The sequence below is a fragment of the Gigantopelta aegis genome, chromosome 4 (genome assembly GCF_016097555.1).
Source record: "Gigantopelta aegis isolate Gae_Host chromosome 4, Gae_host_genome, whole genome shotgun sequence".
Lineage (NCBI taxonomy): Eukaryota > Metazoa > Mollusca > Gastropoda > Neomphalida > Peltospiridae > Gigantopelta > Gigantopelta aegis.
Window position 1 is genome coordinate 21,856,103 of NC_054702.1, and position 17,525 is coordinate 21,873,627.

Consider the following 17,525-nt stretch of genomic DNA (forward strand, 5'->3'; position numbering starts at 1 on the left):
CTAAATTAGACACAAAAATATATATATATATATATATATTATTTTTTTGTTATTCCCAAAATACTTTTATTTTATTCTTACGTTAAACCAAACCGAAATTATTTACAAAAAAAAAACATTTTTGGAGGATCGGACGGACTATGCATGTAGGTCTGGGTGATCAAATATTTTTGACAAATTATCTATAAAAACTTTTTAAATTGCACAAACCTATAGTCCTTTCCACCAGGGAATAGCATTTTGTTCACCATGATACAAATGTATGCACTACAAGTTATTTATTTCTGAGCTGACTGTTTTCCAATAGTGTGGGGTGTTTTTGTTATTTCAAAAAACCCATTTACTTAAAATTCTTTTTATGTCAAATCAAACTAATATTATTTACCAAAAAAACATTTTCCATCAAAATATCAATCATTACATGAAATTATTTGGCCAAATTTATTATAATAAAAATCATCTTTTATTATTTTAATTTGCACATGGCGAACTTGGCACATTGTAATGCAAACCTTGCGAGAGTAAAGTAAAAAGTGTATTTGATTTAGTGATTGGACAAACCAACTGATGGTTCCAGGAGTGGCTGGGTAAATGAAGTTGAACTGGCCCTGGGCTTATAAAACTGTTAGTGTCTAGACTCAAGACTCTAATGGAGTCTGAGACTTTAATGTCATGGGAACGCCATACAAATTACTTACATGGGACGTCATTAAAGATTGGAGTCTAGACTGTGAAATTGTATAAGCACGGGCCCTGGTGTATTCTGATGGGGTACTTATACATGTATGTATGTACGCACTTTGAGAAATCAACTGTGGGTTAATAAACTTTATTCTAGAATCCATAGGGAGATAATGAATTAAACTTCTTAACATGTTACTCATGTTACTACATTGTTTCACACTGGCATACTGGACATGTAGTTACTGTGAAACCTGTATAAACTGGACCCTGAACAAAACTGGCCAAGTTTCATGGTTCCGAAATGTCCTAAATTCTAAGATGCGAGTCTCTAACCACCGGATCCTGTCTAAATTGGATAAATATTAGGTCCCCAGTGTGGTCCAGTTTAGATATGTGTCACTGTGTAAATGTAATCCTCACCTTGTTTCGTATACTGGAGATATAAGCAAGATATAATACATGGTGGGGCATCAAAGTTTGTTTGTTTTATTTAACGACGCCACTAGAGCACATTGATTTTTAATCTTATCATCGGCTATTGGACGTCAAACATATGGTCATTCTGACACTGTTTTTAGAGGAAACCCGCTGTCGCCACATAGGCTACTCTTCTTTACGACAGGCAGCAAGGGATCTTTTATTTGCGCTTCCCACAGGCAGGATAGCACAAACCATGGCCTTTGTTGAACCAGTTATGGATCACTGGTCGGTGCAAGTGGTTTACACCTACCCATTGAGCCTTGCGGAGCACTCACTCAGGGTTTGGAGTCGGTATCTGGATTAAAAATCCCATGCCTCGACTGGGATCCGAACCCAGTACCTACCAGCCTGTAGACCGATGGCCTGCCACGACGCCACCGAGGCCGGTGGTGGGGCATCAATTCCCAGGTGAAGGAATTTTTTTTTTTTTAACGACGTACTCAACACATTTTATTTATGATTATATGGCATCAGACATATGGTTAAGGACCACACAGATATTGAGAGAGGAAACCCACTGTCGCCACTTCATGGGCTACTCTTTTCTATTAGCAGCAAGGGGTCTTTTATATGCACCGTCCCACAGACAGGGTAGTACATACCACAGCCTTTGATATACCAGTTGTGGTGCACTGGCTGGAATGAGAAATAGCTCAATGGGTCCACCAACGGGGATCGATCCCAGGCCAACCGTGCATCAAGCGAACACTTTACCACTGGGCTACGTCCCGCCCTTTAATTCTCAGGTGAAAACAATGTGAGAACTACATGTATAACCATGCCAGTGTCTGACAATTGCAGTACAGGGACCGCATGGACCATGCCCCCTCTCCCCCACCACACTTTTTCCTGCTGTTGTGCTCAGAAGGCTCGAAATGCTGTATTTTAACGGATGAAATTCAAAATTGTTTCCGAAATCTCCCTCAAAAGGTTTAGGTCCCACAGACCCTCAAATTTCCATCTCCTAGACCTTTGCATTGTCAGTGGTCTTGCACTTTCCAATACACTCTGTGAGCCCTGCAGTAACATTTGAAAAATGTAAAACTGTGGTTGCTATTTGATGTTATTGCTGAGTAAGAGGTGGTTGCTATTTGATGTTATTGCTGAGTAAGAGGTGGTTGCTATTTGATGTTATTGCTGAGTAAGAGGTGGTTGCTATTTGATGTTATTGCTGAGTAACAGGTGGTTGCTATTTGATGTTATTGCTGAGTAAGAGGTGATACAGTTAAACTCCTCTAAACCAGACTCCTCTAGACCAGACTCCTCTAGACCAGACTCCTCTAAACCAGACTCCTCTAGACCAGGGAATGAGTAAAAGTCTGATTTTAAGAGGTATCCAGTTTAGAGAGGTTCTCTTCTGAACAGATATATAAAAAGGGACCATGAAAAATGTCCGGTTTTGAGGGGATTCTGATTTACAGAGGATCTGGTTTTGAGAGGCTTCACTGTATATGGTACATAACATTGGTATAGCTATTGGATGTCAAACATTTGGTAATTCTGACATGTAGTCATCAGATGATGATAACTAGTTTAATGTGTCCATATACCACTAGGGTTTCGAACACGCCCATCCCGAGTCCGGCCCTTCGATAAGATCGGTGGCCTGACTCGGGATGGGGGGGGGGGGGGGTGAAAATGGGCAGAATTTTGAAAATAGCAATTCGTAAAAAAGTTAATAGAATAAAAAAAAAAAAAAAAAAGATTACAAGCCAAAAATAAAAAGAATTGACTGCTCGGCTGAATATTTATATAATTTAGAGCATTTTAGAAGGACAGTCCAAAATTAAATAAGAGAAAGGAGAGGATCGGACTATTTAATAATATTTTTTAAAAAAAGAAGTAATTTTGACATAAACTTTTTAATTCAGATCTAAAAGTTTAAAGTCCGATCGATATGTCCACGTGAGTAGCCTCGTTAAGGCCGTTTGGGTGCACAGCTTAAAGGGACGAGATAGGTTGCATCCCGTCAAGAAAACCCCTAGATTAACAGTCGATAGATGTTGAAGGTGTAGTGCTGTGCTGAAATACAGATCTTGAGAAGCCGGATCTGTCTGAACGAGAGAATCAGACTAGGGTATAGTCCAGTTGTCATGGTTTGGTATAGTGGTGCGGACGGGCCCGACTCCGGAGGATACGAGATGGTATCACTATAAAGCAAGGTAAAGTCTAGAAAAAGAGTAGTAGGGGCTGACCCCGCTTCCTATTTCTTCTTAGAGTGGGGCGGTCAATCTTCCAGTGCTGCTAGGACAGGCTCGGACATGTAGAGACTAAAAGCGAACAACCGTGGCGTTCTGCAGAATGGCCGTCATACGAGTCACGAAAAAACCCAAATCGACAGTCAGACGGAGAAATGATGTGGAGGCAAGGAATCTCGCTAAAAAAGAATTCAACCTGGTGGTGCAGGCTGTCAAAACGAGAAGTGTTCAATCAGTTCCAGTGGCTGCACACATCCCAGTACAAAACTTCATTTCGCTGACAAAACAACGAAATGAAGGAGCCCAGTGACAAGGCGCTTGCTTGATGCATGGTCGGTTTGGGATTGACCATGTCAGTGGGCCCGTTGGGCTATTTCTCGGACCATCCAGTGCACCACAACTGGTATATATCAAAGGCTGTGGTATGTGCTATCCTGTCTGTGAGATGGTGCATATAACAGATCCCTTGCTGTTAATCGAAAAGAGTAGCTCATCAAGTGACGACAGCAGGTTTTCTCTCTCAATATCTGTGTAGTACTTAACCATATATCTGACGCCATATAACTGCAAATACAATGTGTTGAGTGCGTCATTAAATAAAACATTTCTTTCTTAGTCTAACCAATGTATATATACAAAGAGGGAAATTTGTCAAATTAAAACAAACATAAGATTCTTATTAAGAACTATAGTTATAATAATAATAATATATCACCAAGGACTTGTAGCATTAACTGTGTTACCAAAAGTTGGGTGCACTTCAAACTTTGACCCAGTAAAATTATATTTGATGTACTGCTACCTATAGCAGTTGGTGAAATTTATCCAGGCCCAGAGGTACTGAAGACTCTGCACCCACCCACCCCCCACTTCAAACACCCCCCCCCCCCCCCCATTTCAACCCCCAATTCAGCTGTGATTCCAATACCCTCTCCATCCCCACCAATATTGTTCCTACCCACTTCAGATATGGTGTCTACAGGCCTGTCACCAATTTCCAGCTTACTTTAAAAAAATTAAAATAACATATCGTGACTAGTGCATGCATATACTGGGAGGTGTGTGTCACTGAAACATGTTATCTGTTGCATAATTTAATCTCCAGCAGGTTACAGCCCAGCCCACATTTCCAACAGCTCAAGCATGCCGCAGTCATGCTACAATAACTGTATACATGTCTAACCAACAGCTGCATGAAACAACAATAACATGTGCAACATGAGACCCACTACCAGGATGACCTGATACCAGCTACCTGCTCTGACAGTCATTACTAACATGTATTACAACTCACCCATCTGACATTTATGGTGTGTAATTACAATCGTAAACATGATCGTAAACATGATAAAAGATATTCCTTTTGTATTGTCTGGATGTGTGAGACAAGATGTGTTTTGGAGATAAAGAAAGTATTTATACCTCGTACGAGGCGAGTGTTTTACCACTGGACCACATTCTCCTCTCCTACCCTCCTACCTCCTACCCTCCTACCTCCTCTTAAAGGTAGAGTAAACTCAAACAAGAGATTTATGTGTTGGAAAGATGCATACCTGGACCACCAACACATACTGACACTTTAACAAATGAAAAAAGCGTAATTGTAGAGTTAATAAAAAAACATGATTATTCCTGCTAACTGGGGGCAGCCATTTTGTTTCGTTTTTATCACGTCCGGTGGTATAGTTTGGGGCGAAGTGACGTCAGCTCCGTCCATCTGCTCTATGCACAGTGTAAACAAACACTCTAATTTATGACAAGGTGCTTCGCTTTCATCAACCTGACTTGTAAAACAACATAAATGACTTCATAGTATAATAAACTATTTAACTAAATATATTTCAATTTGCATCAATAGAACGAAATGGAGTTATAGTATTTTTCTTTTTTTTTAAATTCAAAGAAAAAAAGAAGCATATTATTAGGCCTATTGGTATGCTACGTTCGAGCAAAAAAGACCACTCACGATACCCAAGTGATAATTTTCTTTTCTTTGGGACTACGTAATTGGTCAGTTTTGTGATTTTAGATGGGAAAGTCTATTTAATCAAGGGTTTTACAGAATTACTTACAGTAATAAAGCAGACGGCTGATCGATTACGATTAGAGGGGTGTCCATACTACAGTTAACACACAATACCCTGTGATCTTAATAAAAGAGGCACATCTTTTTAGTGTGTCTAGACACAGTGTCTGGGGACCGTCTAAATATACACCTGCCAATCAGGAACACAGGTACAGGCCACGGAAAGAAAAGACCAATTAACTAAGAAAAAACTCAGATTATTATTTCAGTACGTGGGTTAATTTATGTACAAACCATAATACAATTATTTCAACACATTGACAATGGTGGTTTATTTTGTATTAAACATAAATATATAATTGTTGCTGGCTTACTGGGATGACTATTATTACAGAATATTGTGATGCATTTACAAAAATCGGGTATCTTTTGTTTCTTCAGTTTGAAGACTAATTCCTGATGTGACACGTTAGGTATTACATAACCACCAGCTCGCCAGAGGGCGTATTCACTGATGATACAAAATGGCTGCGCCTGTTATATATATAATAACCGTCACATTTAATTGTTTTATTAATTAACTATACGATTATACTTGTTAATATTAAGCAATAATGTGTATTATATATCGTTGAATATACATACCAGGTCAAATGCCTTAATTGTCCCTTCCTTTAAATCAGCCACTCGGAACATAAAATCCCTAATGTGTTAATCTCTAGTCTAAGGATCTAGGAGCAGTACATAGCCCAGTGGTAAAGTGTTCGCTTGATTTTTGTCAGTTTGGGATCGATCCCCGTCAGTGGGCCCATTGGGCTATTTCTCGCTCTAGCCTACTACTGGTATATCAAAGGCCATGGTATGTGTTATCCTGTCTGTGGGAAAGTGTATATAAAAGATCCCTTGCTTCTAATCGAAAAATATAGCAGGTTTTCATGAAGTGGTGACAGTGAGTTTCCTTTCTCAATATCTGTGTGGTCCTTAACCATTTGTCCGATGCCACATAACCATAAATAAAATGTGTTGAGTACTATTTGCATCTCAGATGAATACTATAGCTGATACTTAAACTGGGTTTTTGCCAGAGTGTATGAAGGGTAAAATTATGTACCCTGATATCCTGTAAGTTCATAGATAAAATTTTATAATTTTAAGAAAGGTTATAGCTGCTGTTTAAAATTTGCAAATTACATGCAGTGCAGCATCCAATTTCACGAGATTTCAATCCCATAACCACCTACCTATAGTAGACACACTTATGATCTGTTTTGTTTTTACGACGTACCCTGAAATTGTTACCGTCTACACAGTATACATGTATTACATTTTATTAAAAGTGTATAGATTATCCCTTGCTGCTATTTAAAAAAAAAAATGTGTATTACATGTGGTAGAAGTAGGTACACGTAGACCTTGTGTCATAAGATCAACTATTTACTTATCTAGTAATTAATAAATAATCTTAGATTGATATGCAATAGCTGATGTATTTTTCATGCTGGGGTGTTGTTAAACATTTATTCATTCATTCATTCATTCATTCATTCATTCATTCATTCATTCATTGATGAATTGATGAATAATTTGCTGGGGTGTAATATATGTATTATTACAGTAGTATTTTCTTTCCTATTCGGTTCAGTAAGAAGCAAACATTTATGCTAAAGTCACATTAAATTCATGAGATTCAAGACCAAAAGTGATTATCATATGAATAGAATGAATTATGTATGAAATGAATTTAAAGAGATGTCCGATGTATACATGTACATTGATGTCTTTGAACGTGTTTTGTTGGATAACATATATCATAAACGTGACATGTAAAATGTATGCATGTTAAAAAAACAAACAACAGTATAGCACCTGTGCAAGTACTTGTTATTATTATTAACTGGTTTAACTTGTCCATATACCTGTGGGATTTCGAACACACCTATCCCGAGTCCGGCCTCCGATAAGATCAGGGATCTGACTCTGGACAGGAAGGTCCTTGTAAATTAATTTTATATTTAATAAAAGATTTGTATGTTTTATATTCTGATGGTGATTTCAAAGTGCATGTACATAATGCATAACTAAGTACACAGTATGCTTGAATATATACATTTGTAATCATTTTTCAGTTCAGGTACTGGGCTTGGTGTGTACAGGAAATTTGACATTAAATCTAAATGTTCAACCAAATTAAAATTTTATATGAAATATTTGTCTAGACGAAACACTTTAGCTTTAAATTTAGATTGCAAGAAATTCATGTTAGTTGGCCGTTGAAGTTTAGACATGAAGCTTAAGCGAAAAAAATTTAATATATATATATATGATAATCAGTGATGAATCCCAAAATATATAAATTATTCATTAATCATTATCTAGAATCGATCCACTGTACATAGCTCATTATAAACTAGGATGGAAAAGCTGTTTGGAAAACATGGAACAGGTCGAGATAACTTTCACTTTTCTTTCTTTTTCTTATACTTATTTTTGTCCTTATATCCAATTAAGGTTCAAGCAAGCTGCCCTGGGCATACACCTCAGCTATGTGGGCTGTCTGTCCAGGACAGTGGGTTAGTTGTTAATTATTGAGAGAAAAGTCTGATTTTGTGGCCTTGTACCCACACAGGGGCGAGATGTAGCCCAGTGGTAAAGCGCTCGCTTGATGCATGGTCGGTTTGGGATCGATCCCCGTCAGTGGGCCCATTGAGCTATTTCTCGCTCCAGCCAGTGCACCACAACTGGTACCTCAAAAGCCATGGTATGTGCTATCCTGTCTATGGGATGGTGCATATAAAAGATCCACTGCTGTTAATTGAAAAGAGTAGCCCATGAAGTGGTGACAGCGAGTTTCCTCTCTCAGTATCTGTGTGGTCCTTAACCATATGTTCAACGCCATATATCTGTAAATAAAATGTGAGTACATTGTTAAATAAAACATTTCCTTCCTTATACCCACCCATTGAGTCGTTAAACTCGCTCTGGGTGGGAGCCGATACCTACCAACTTTGTACATTGACTTTAAAATACTAGTAGTTTATTTTTTGCAATGTGCATGAGTATTACATGTATTTTTTTATCAAAAAGAGAAAGAAACTCAAACAAAAAGCAAACCATGCAGTCTGTTCCCTTAAGAAACATTTTGGTGCCCAAGTTTGCGATAATTTAACACTTAATCACAGTCAGTAACAGTACATGTATCTCTCTATCAAACATAAAAAATATAAATTTCTACAAGAATTATACATTGTGTGGCTTGCAAATGTTTAAAAATGTGTATAGTAAATGTACATATAAAACAAATGTTGATATCTTTTGCAGGCCAAGTTTTGGAAGCTGTTAGAGGGGCTGGTGCTAACTGCGGTTTGTGGTGGTTTACTGGTGGTTTTCCGAGTCTACTTCATGGGCAACAAACCACCGGAATTTGCCCCATCAGACAACCCTGCCTCCGACTGTGACAGTCTGCTCACTAGAACATTGACCTATCATTTCCTTCCTGCCTTCAATGTCTGGCTCCTATTCTGTCCAAGAGTCCTGAGTTTTGATTGGTCAATGGAAGCAGTCCCGTTGATCAAGACTTTTACCGATATCAGAAACTGTTCCACAGTTCTTCTTTACACAGCTCTAGCCTACTTTGCTCACCAAATAATAAAAAGTCTCCATTCCGCTCCTCAAAAAGACACTTTTCATAAACCTCACATGAATGGAAATGGGGTCTCAAACCACACTTCTCATATACAGTATACCAAACAACAGACTTCTTTCCCGAAAGCGCGGTTGAAAACGCGCCGCGGGTCCTGTAGCTCAACGGACAGTAATGAAGATATTCCAAACTCTGTGCTGTCATCGCAGACAGCCGAGGTTGTTATTCTGTCTCTCGCTATTATGGTGTTCCCGTTCATTCCGGCCTCCAATTTATTTTTCTACGTTGGATTTGTGATAGCCGAAAGAATTCTTTACATTCCTAGCATGGGCTTCTGTCTTCTTGTCGCCTTTGGTGCTGATCTGTTATACACATATATGAGGGAGAAGTGGAAGAAAAGGGCAGTGGTTGTCTCCATTGCAATTGTTATTTTATTATATAGTGCGCGGACTGTGATTCGCAATGAAGACTGGATTACGGAGGAAAAATTATATGCATCTGGAGTGTCGGTGAATCCAGCCAAAGGTAAAGGCTAGGTGTAATTTTTAGGATTTTTTGTTTTTAAAGTGAAAAGAAAAAAGGAAAAACTATGTACAAGCCTCTGGACCCATATTCACAAAACATCGTAAGCCTAGTTTTACACGTAAACGTAAATCTACGACTGAAGAGCTATTCACGAAAGTCGTGTTCATATAATAAATCAAGCACGATCGCCGTTATTTACTATTATTTACAAAAACTGGCAGCAGTTCCAATATTGAAGCAGTTTGCAATGGCGAACGCCCACGGATTTAACATATTTTTGTTGGTGATCGAACGGATGTTTTCGACTCGGCCAATTTCTCCTGAGTTATCTTTTCCTTTTTAAGAAATATCCTCAAGTTCATGCCAAAACGTGGATCCTCACCAATACCAAAATGTCATGGTTCGCCGTTCGCGATGTTATTGTTAGCAGACGACAAACGAAATTGAGTTTTGCGCATTTGTTATTTACCTGGTAGCCATCGTTTCTAATGTTTTTTATTTTTCATTTCTCCGGTGAGTGTTAAATCGTAGATTTACGTCCAACTAAGTTACGTTTACATTTACGACCGTCTTTGAGAATAAGGTGCTTCTTGCACGTAAACGTAAATCTTGGGCAGACGTAAGTGCTAGTCGAAGACGTAAATTTACACCTTTTTGTGAATATGTGTCTTGGTCGTCTAATTTTATTATTTTTTCACAATTAAGGATACACATATATATACATGTACAACAAAGGATGTGCGGGAACGGTACAGGGGAAAACGGGGCTCGAACTTAACAACAGCACCGACGGCAATTGCTGTCATTGCGATATAAATTGCTGTAGGTCGTGAGCATCACTGATGGCACATAAGTGCCGTTGGTAAAGCTCCTCAATGATGGTAAAATGTTTACACCTGGTGTACATTAGCTGCCAGTATATAACATCAGTATATTTAAAATATGTCTACATACAGCAAAATAACCTTTCAGTCTTATTTATTTGCTGCAGAAATTCTTCTTTTTTTAAATTGCTGTCAGTGCAGTGGTAAATTTGAACAATGCTAGAATCATTAATTGTTGTTTTTTGATCTACCGTACACTGTGCTCTGGTCATATCCATACAGACACTCTGTGAACTATTGTCCATCCCACAGGAAACACCTTTTTTCATACGATGAAATTTACTACAAGTTATTTATTTTTGAGCTGATTGATTTGTAAATTGCACACAAAAACAGTGTATTGGCGGGGGGGGGGGGGTATATCGAAAACACTTTTACTTTTCTTCTTATGCCAAACCAAACTGAAATTATTTACAAAAAACATTTTTATAGAATGATGGGATGGACTGAAACCTGGACAGTCGCCCATGCCTAGTTGGCTTTATTGTTGCTTTACACCCTGTATACCAAAAAGGGGTGGGACTTAGCCCAGTGGTAAAGCATTCGCTTGATGCGTGGTCGGTCTAGGATCGATCCCCGTTGGTAGACCCACTGGGCTATTTCTCGCTCCAGCCAGTGCACTACGACTGGTATATCAAAGGCCGTGGTATGTGTTATCCTGTCTGTGGGATGGTGCATATAAAAGATCCCTTGCTGCTAATCGAAAAGAGTAGCCCATAAAGTGGCAACAGCGGGTTTCCTCCCTCAATATCTGTGTGGTCCTTAATCATATGTCCAACACAAAATAAAATGTATTTAGTGCGTCATTAAATAAAACATTTCCTTACTTGTATACCAAAACTACTTTGATGTGAAACATTATATACAAAAATAATTAATATATTTTCTTTATGGGAGATAATATTAATAAATATATAATAGGTTTTCCCCACTTGGCTGATTTTCACAGTTATCTGTTAGAATTAACATATCAAAACTGCTTTGATGTAAAACGTTATATACAAAAATAATTAATAAACATGTATATTCTTTATGGAGATAATATTAATAAATATATAATAGGTTTTTCCCACTTGGCTGATTTTCACAGTTATCTAACTGTTGGAATTAATGAAAGCTCAGTTTTATTTATTACAGAAATGGTAGACTGGTTTTTATTACACCTAAATGTTACCATAGATGAATGAAATATGGGCCATCTTCCTTTATTCACAGACTTAATAACTGAGTTTTATTGTTTGCCATGTTGGCGAATAGATGCACTATGTAGCTGCTAGATACATTGTAAATAGAAAACTTGATTAAGGCTTGATCATTTGTTTCTGAAAATTCATATTGTGGAGTGGGAATCAATCTTTTGTTTCACATATTTCAATCTAGAAGCAAATGCTAGAAACTGATAATTATTTCTAGAAAATATAAGTCTCAAAATTAAAAGACCTCATTAGACTTGCTGTGTAGATTTTATTTAAACAGCACTGCTGAAGACATAAAACAAGCACCAAAAAAAGAAGTTTGTTTTGTTTAATGACACCACTAGAGCACATTGATTTATTAATCATTGGCTATTGGATGTCAAACATTTGGTAATTTTGAAATATATTCTTAGAGAGGAATTGGTTTTTATTAGTAGCAAGGGATCTTTTATATATGCACCCTCCCACAGACAGGATACCAGTCGTGGAGCTCTGGCTGGAATGAGAAATAGCCCAATAAGTCTACCAACGGGGATTGATCCCAGACTGACTAAAACAAGCACAAATAAAATCTTATCAATCATTTATTAGAGTATATATATACTTGAAACGTAAAAATCCCCATAGAGATGCTGTGCATCCAGAAAAGGATTTAGATATTCAATTTGATATGCCTACCACTGAAACAAGTTACAACTGATGCAAAATCACTAATCTCCATATAGTTTTATGATGTTCAGACATACAACACAATTAAAACAATTACTGTACAGACAAGTTTTATTTTTGATTTTAAGGTCCATTTTAAACTGGAATTAACCTTTTGATTTACTAGTATTTTATCATTCCTGAAAACAAAGAATTCAGATTTTCTGAATATATCTGAAATTTTGCCAAGAATAAGATGAAAAGCAAAAGTTGTGCATATGGCATGATATGAGTACATATTGTGCATTTTGAGAGGCATATGCTGTCTGCCACCTGTCAGTTTCAAGTCTTGTAACAACTGCTGCATGCTTGTCAAAATAAGCCAGCAACTGGCACATTCCGCCAATTATTACAACTTTGATGGATTACATTTCAAAATGTGACAACCAGAACTGTCTATGTTGAAAGTAATGGTTTTAAAAAGTAATTAAAAACCATATTTTAATAATTAATTTTACAAAAAATCAAAAAAATCAGAACAAATAGCAATTTTAGTTATTTATACAAATTATATAGCTTTGCTTAATTCCTGCAGGCCCGTAGCCAGGATTTTGAGGGGGGGGGGGGGGATGCATTTAGGCTTATGGTGAGGCACGATATGCCTCACACGACAAATTGCTTAGAGGGGTCTGGCGGCATATTGATAAAAAAAAGCCTCCATTGGCTATTGGCCTGTCCTGTTACATAAAGGATCGATTGTCCTCTATGGACTTAAGTTTTCCCCCTTCCCAACCCATACCCCACTAGTACACCAAAGACCATTGTACATGTTTACTGTTCTGTTAGAAAGTGCATGTAAAAGATCCCTTGCTGCTTTATTGGTAAACCTGTCCTGGACGGAGGAGCTAGCCGAGGCCGACACCTGTGCCCATGACAGGCATGCACTAAAACAGCTTGCTTTGAATGTGCACGCTAATCCCTACAACATAACATTTATTGGTAAGAGTAGCCTGTGTGGCAACAGGTTTATTCTTTCTTTTTATCTTCTATATTATACCAAAATAAACATCAAATATGTATAGTTATAAACTGTGGTGAGGTTTTTTAATATAACGTTTCTTTTCTACTTTACAGCAGTGAATATACAGGTACCCTGTACTTGTAATGGATATGCATCTGTGTATATATGGGGCTGTCTGTTAACACTCAACATCCACTTCTCCAAGCACAACCTCCTCTCCAGTTTACTTGACCCTTCTGACATGTTATTGTCCCACCCAAATATTTCTTTTGAAAGCCTCAGAGCAATATTTGAATGGATTTTCAGTTAACAGTTCAGTTCAGTAGGACAGTTTGTCAGAGAAATGTTCTTGTCCTATTGTATAACCCAAGTCAAGTCTCCTGGGCAAGTGGACAAGCATTAAAGTCACAGATTCTAGTTTTTACCCATAAAATAAACACCAAGTTTTAGTTAATCAACAAATCTGTATCACATTTGGATAAAGTTATAATAGAGCAAAATAGGAAGCTGTGATGTTAAACTGGGGAAAATACTCTTTAAAAATAGACCAGACCACCTCTCCATAACCATTAATTCTCAGACGCACCTGCTTTTTTTTAAATATGAAAAATGCATTTAGTGGTATTTTAAACACTAGGATGACTGGAAACACTTCGGATGTATGGAAATGAATAATCTAAACCATACAATCTAAGTAATGTCTGATTTCAATTGTATAAAAAAACGACTCGAAGAGTGAAAAATATGCTCTAGTGTTTACAAACTAGCATCTGTCCCTTTAGTATAAAGCCCTCTGCCCAGTTTCACAAAAGATTGTAAGCCTAGTATTTGCACGTAAATGTAAATCTAGGACTAAATCAAAATTCTTATTACTATTTTAGTACAACAAATTTAGTTAGAAATACACATATTTAATTTTCTTTTGTCCTTAAAATGCTCCATTTTCTGTAATGATTGTAATTTTCTTTGTGAAATAGATGCCAAACACTTGTAAATGTGTGCCCAGTATAACTGCTATTCGCAGATGTACATTTACGATTTTTTGTGAAATTGCCCCGTGTAATATTTATGTCATGAGAAATAGTACATGTAATAACAAATATTAATTAAAAAGGAATCCCCAGTATAAATACATGTAAATGATTGATCATTAACAGATGGAAGCAGACTATTTTTAATATTTATTTATGTTCATATTCACCAGTAGGACTGAACAATAATTGTTACATACTATTAATCTGTACAGTGGTAATTTTCAAGTCATAACAAATTGTCATGACACATATGAAAATACAGAATCCCCGGGGAAAACAAATTATTTTACAAATTGACAGATGAAAGCATACTGCTTCTAAATGTCATCCATAGTCATTCAATAAAGCTGTGAGCAGTAAATTGATTTTTACATTTTAACCTTGATCTTGCCACATGAAAAACCCTACAATGTCAATATCAGCCGTGTTTGTGGATCCTTAATTCACCAAAATTGCATTAGTTGAAATTGATTTTCCATTGGACAATTATATGTCATCTTGAAATCCAGATTTGATTTTTTCAAGTTTTCTTAGCAGGAAATTGACAATTAGTGGTAGACATTTTAGTTCTCCCAGATAACAGGAACCCAAATAAAAATAATCAGTATAAACATGACAGGACTGATGTTTCACTTTTGTCGTCTGAATGTTTGATATTTTGCTATCGTATAGTCTTGTTAATTCTTCTGGATATCCATTTGGGGAATATAAGGCAGAATGTTTTTTTCCAGGTCTGTTTAATGTCATGCTTGGCTGGGGGTTAGGGGTGGGGGATACATCATGTTATATATTTACAGTGAATACAACATATATTGTACTCTAGAATAAAAATGCATTATGTAGAGAATAATACATGAGTGGCCGTTAGATACCATTTATCTTACGAGTTGTTTTAAAATGTATCTAACAAGCAAAAGTGAGTTTGATACATTTCTAAACAATGAGTTGTAAGATAAATGGTATCTTAACGGACACTAATGTATTATTCTATTTCTTACATATCCTTAACAAACAGGTTTTAAACAAATGTTAACATCTGTTTTTGACAAAAATTCATTTACAGCCCTTGCACTTACGCGTCACAGACAAATGATTGTCAGGTTAACTATATGTCAGGTTAACTATATGTCACAGTGTAATAAATTTCGATCGTGCTGTTTTTTCATTGGATGTATGGCATTGGTGACCTGGTCATCACCTAGGAGCAGCCAGTCGTATGTCTTAAAATTGTTAACACACATACATGTGTAAACAAGTATGTTTTATCAAAAATAACAAATGATGTTCTCACCAACGGGTGTGTAAGAAAAACCTGTTGTATACTCCAGAATAAAAATGCATTATAAACTCATTATATACACCAGAATAGAAATGCATTATAAACTCATTATATACTCTAGAATAAAAATGCATTATACCAGTAAACTCATTTGAAACAACATTAGTTGCAGATAAATACTACTGAAAACACAAAATATATATATTTTGGGACTTTCTGGAGGCTTTTATTATATTTTGGGACAAGAATCAAATATACTTTAAAATCTATTTCAAAGGATTAATAAACAGTGTAATTCAATAAGCAATTTTGTTTATTGAAATTTTAGTATGAGATGACATTTAATCCAGATTCGGATGTACATGTACAGTTGTTCAAAGGTTACTTCGGTATGGTGTGATGGCCAAATTTTGTATTTATAAAAAAAACTTTTTGTTGAACTTTATAGTTGATAACCAAACATTTTTTTTATTAAAGGAAATGACATCTATGCTTTATCACATACTCAGATGATTACCATATTTATCCAACTACATGTAGATTCTCAATGAAAAAACAAAAGTCACCTATACAACTGAATTTAAACAGACTTAAATTTGATTTATTAAAAAAAAGTGCATTTCACATGTAAGTAAAGGTATTGGTAAATGTTTGTATACAATCACAAATAAAACCATTCATGTTTTCATCTTTTTAGCATGGGGGAATTTGGCCAATGTGTGGAATTCACAAAAGAAGATGGCAGAGGCCGAGGAGGCTTACAGACAAGCCTTGTCTTACAGAGGAAACATGGCCGACGTCCATTATAATCTGTACGTACTGATCACAAACCACAGGTTTATTACTAACATTAACAAAACTGTTAAAAAGAGTATGAACAGATAGTCTCGACACTGACAAAACTGTTAGAAACATGATGGTCAGAGTCTCGACATTGACAAAACTGTTACAGACAGTATGACCAGATAGTCTCGACACTGACAAAACTGTTACAAACACAATGACCAGACAGTGTTGACATTGACAAAACTGTTAGAAACAGTATGACCAGACAGTCTCAACACTGACAAAACTGTTTGAAACAGTATGACCAGATAGTCTTGACACTGACAAAACTGTTAGAAACGGTATGTAAAGATAGTCTTGACATTGACAAAACTGTTAGAAATGGTATGACCAGACAGTCTCGACATTGACAAAACTGTTAGAAACGGTATGACCAAACAGTCTAGACATTGACAAAACTGTTAGAAATGGTATGACCAGACAGTCTTGACATTGACAAAACTGTTAGAAACGGTATGTAAAGATGGTTTCGACATTGACAAAACTGTTAGAAACAGTATGACCAGTCAGTCTTGACATTGACAAAACTGTTAGAAATGGTATGATCGGACAGTCTTGACACTGACAAAACTGTTAGAAACAGTAAGACCAGACAGTTTTGAGCTGACCAGAATTAAAAAAATTGTGTAATTAAGTTGATGCTCAGAATATGTCCGTTTCATCATGTTTTTCTATTTCCATTTGAATATATACATGTATATCCAGTCATCCCCCTACCATAGGGTGGAATGTAGGCCAGTGGTAGAGTGCTGGTCTGAGGTTGTTGGGTCATAGAAATGAAGTGACTTGGTTGAAATATTTTGTTCCCATTCCCCAAACCAGTGCTGATCAGACCTGTCAACCCTCCCGGATTCCGCGGGAGTCTCCCGGTATTTGATCCAATCTCCTTTCACCTGTGCGGGAGACAGTTTCTCCTGTTAAATGACATTTTTGTAAGCATAAAAACAAAATCGATCCTCTTTTGTCAAAATAACAGAAGGGAAGTAACTCTGCCCTTTTTTCTTATTCGGAAAATGTCGACTACTTTCGGTTTCTGAGAATGTAACAGGCCGAATTGTCCCGAC

The 17,525-nt window shown here is 36.7% G+C and overlaps 1 protein-coding gene across 1 annotated transcript in view; it reads left to right on the forward strand.

Annotated features, from left to right (window-relative positions):
- The window catches only part of LOC121369724 (protein O-mannosyl-transferase TMTC2-like), an 88,482-nt gene that overhangs the window by 46,729 nt on the left and 24,228 nt on the right, over positions 1-17,525 (forward strand). The window contains exons 3-4 of the mRNA XM_041494777.1: positions 8,707-9,553; positions 16,313-16,427. Coding sequence (XP_041350711.1) covers positions 8,707-9,553; positions 16,313-16,427 — 962 coding nt within the window. The remainder of the gene's footprint in view (positions 1-8,706; positions 9,554-16,312; positions 16,428-17,525) is intronic.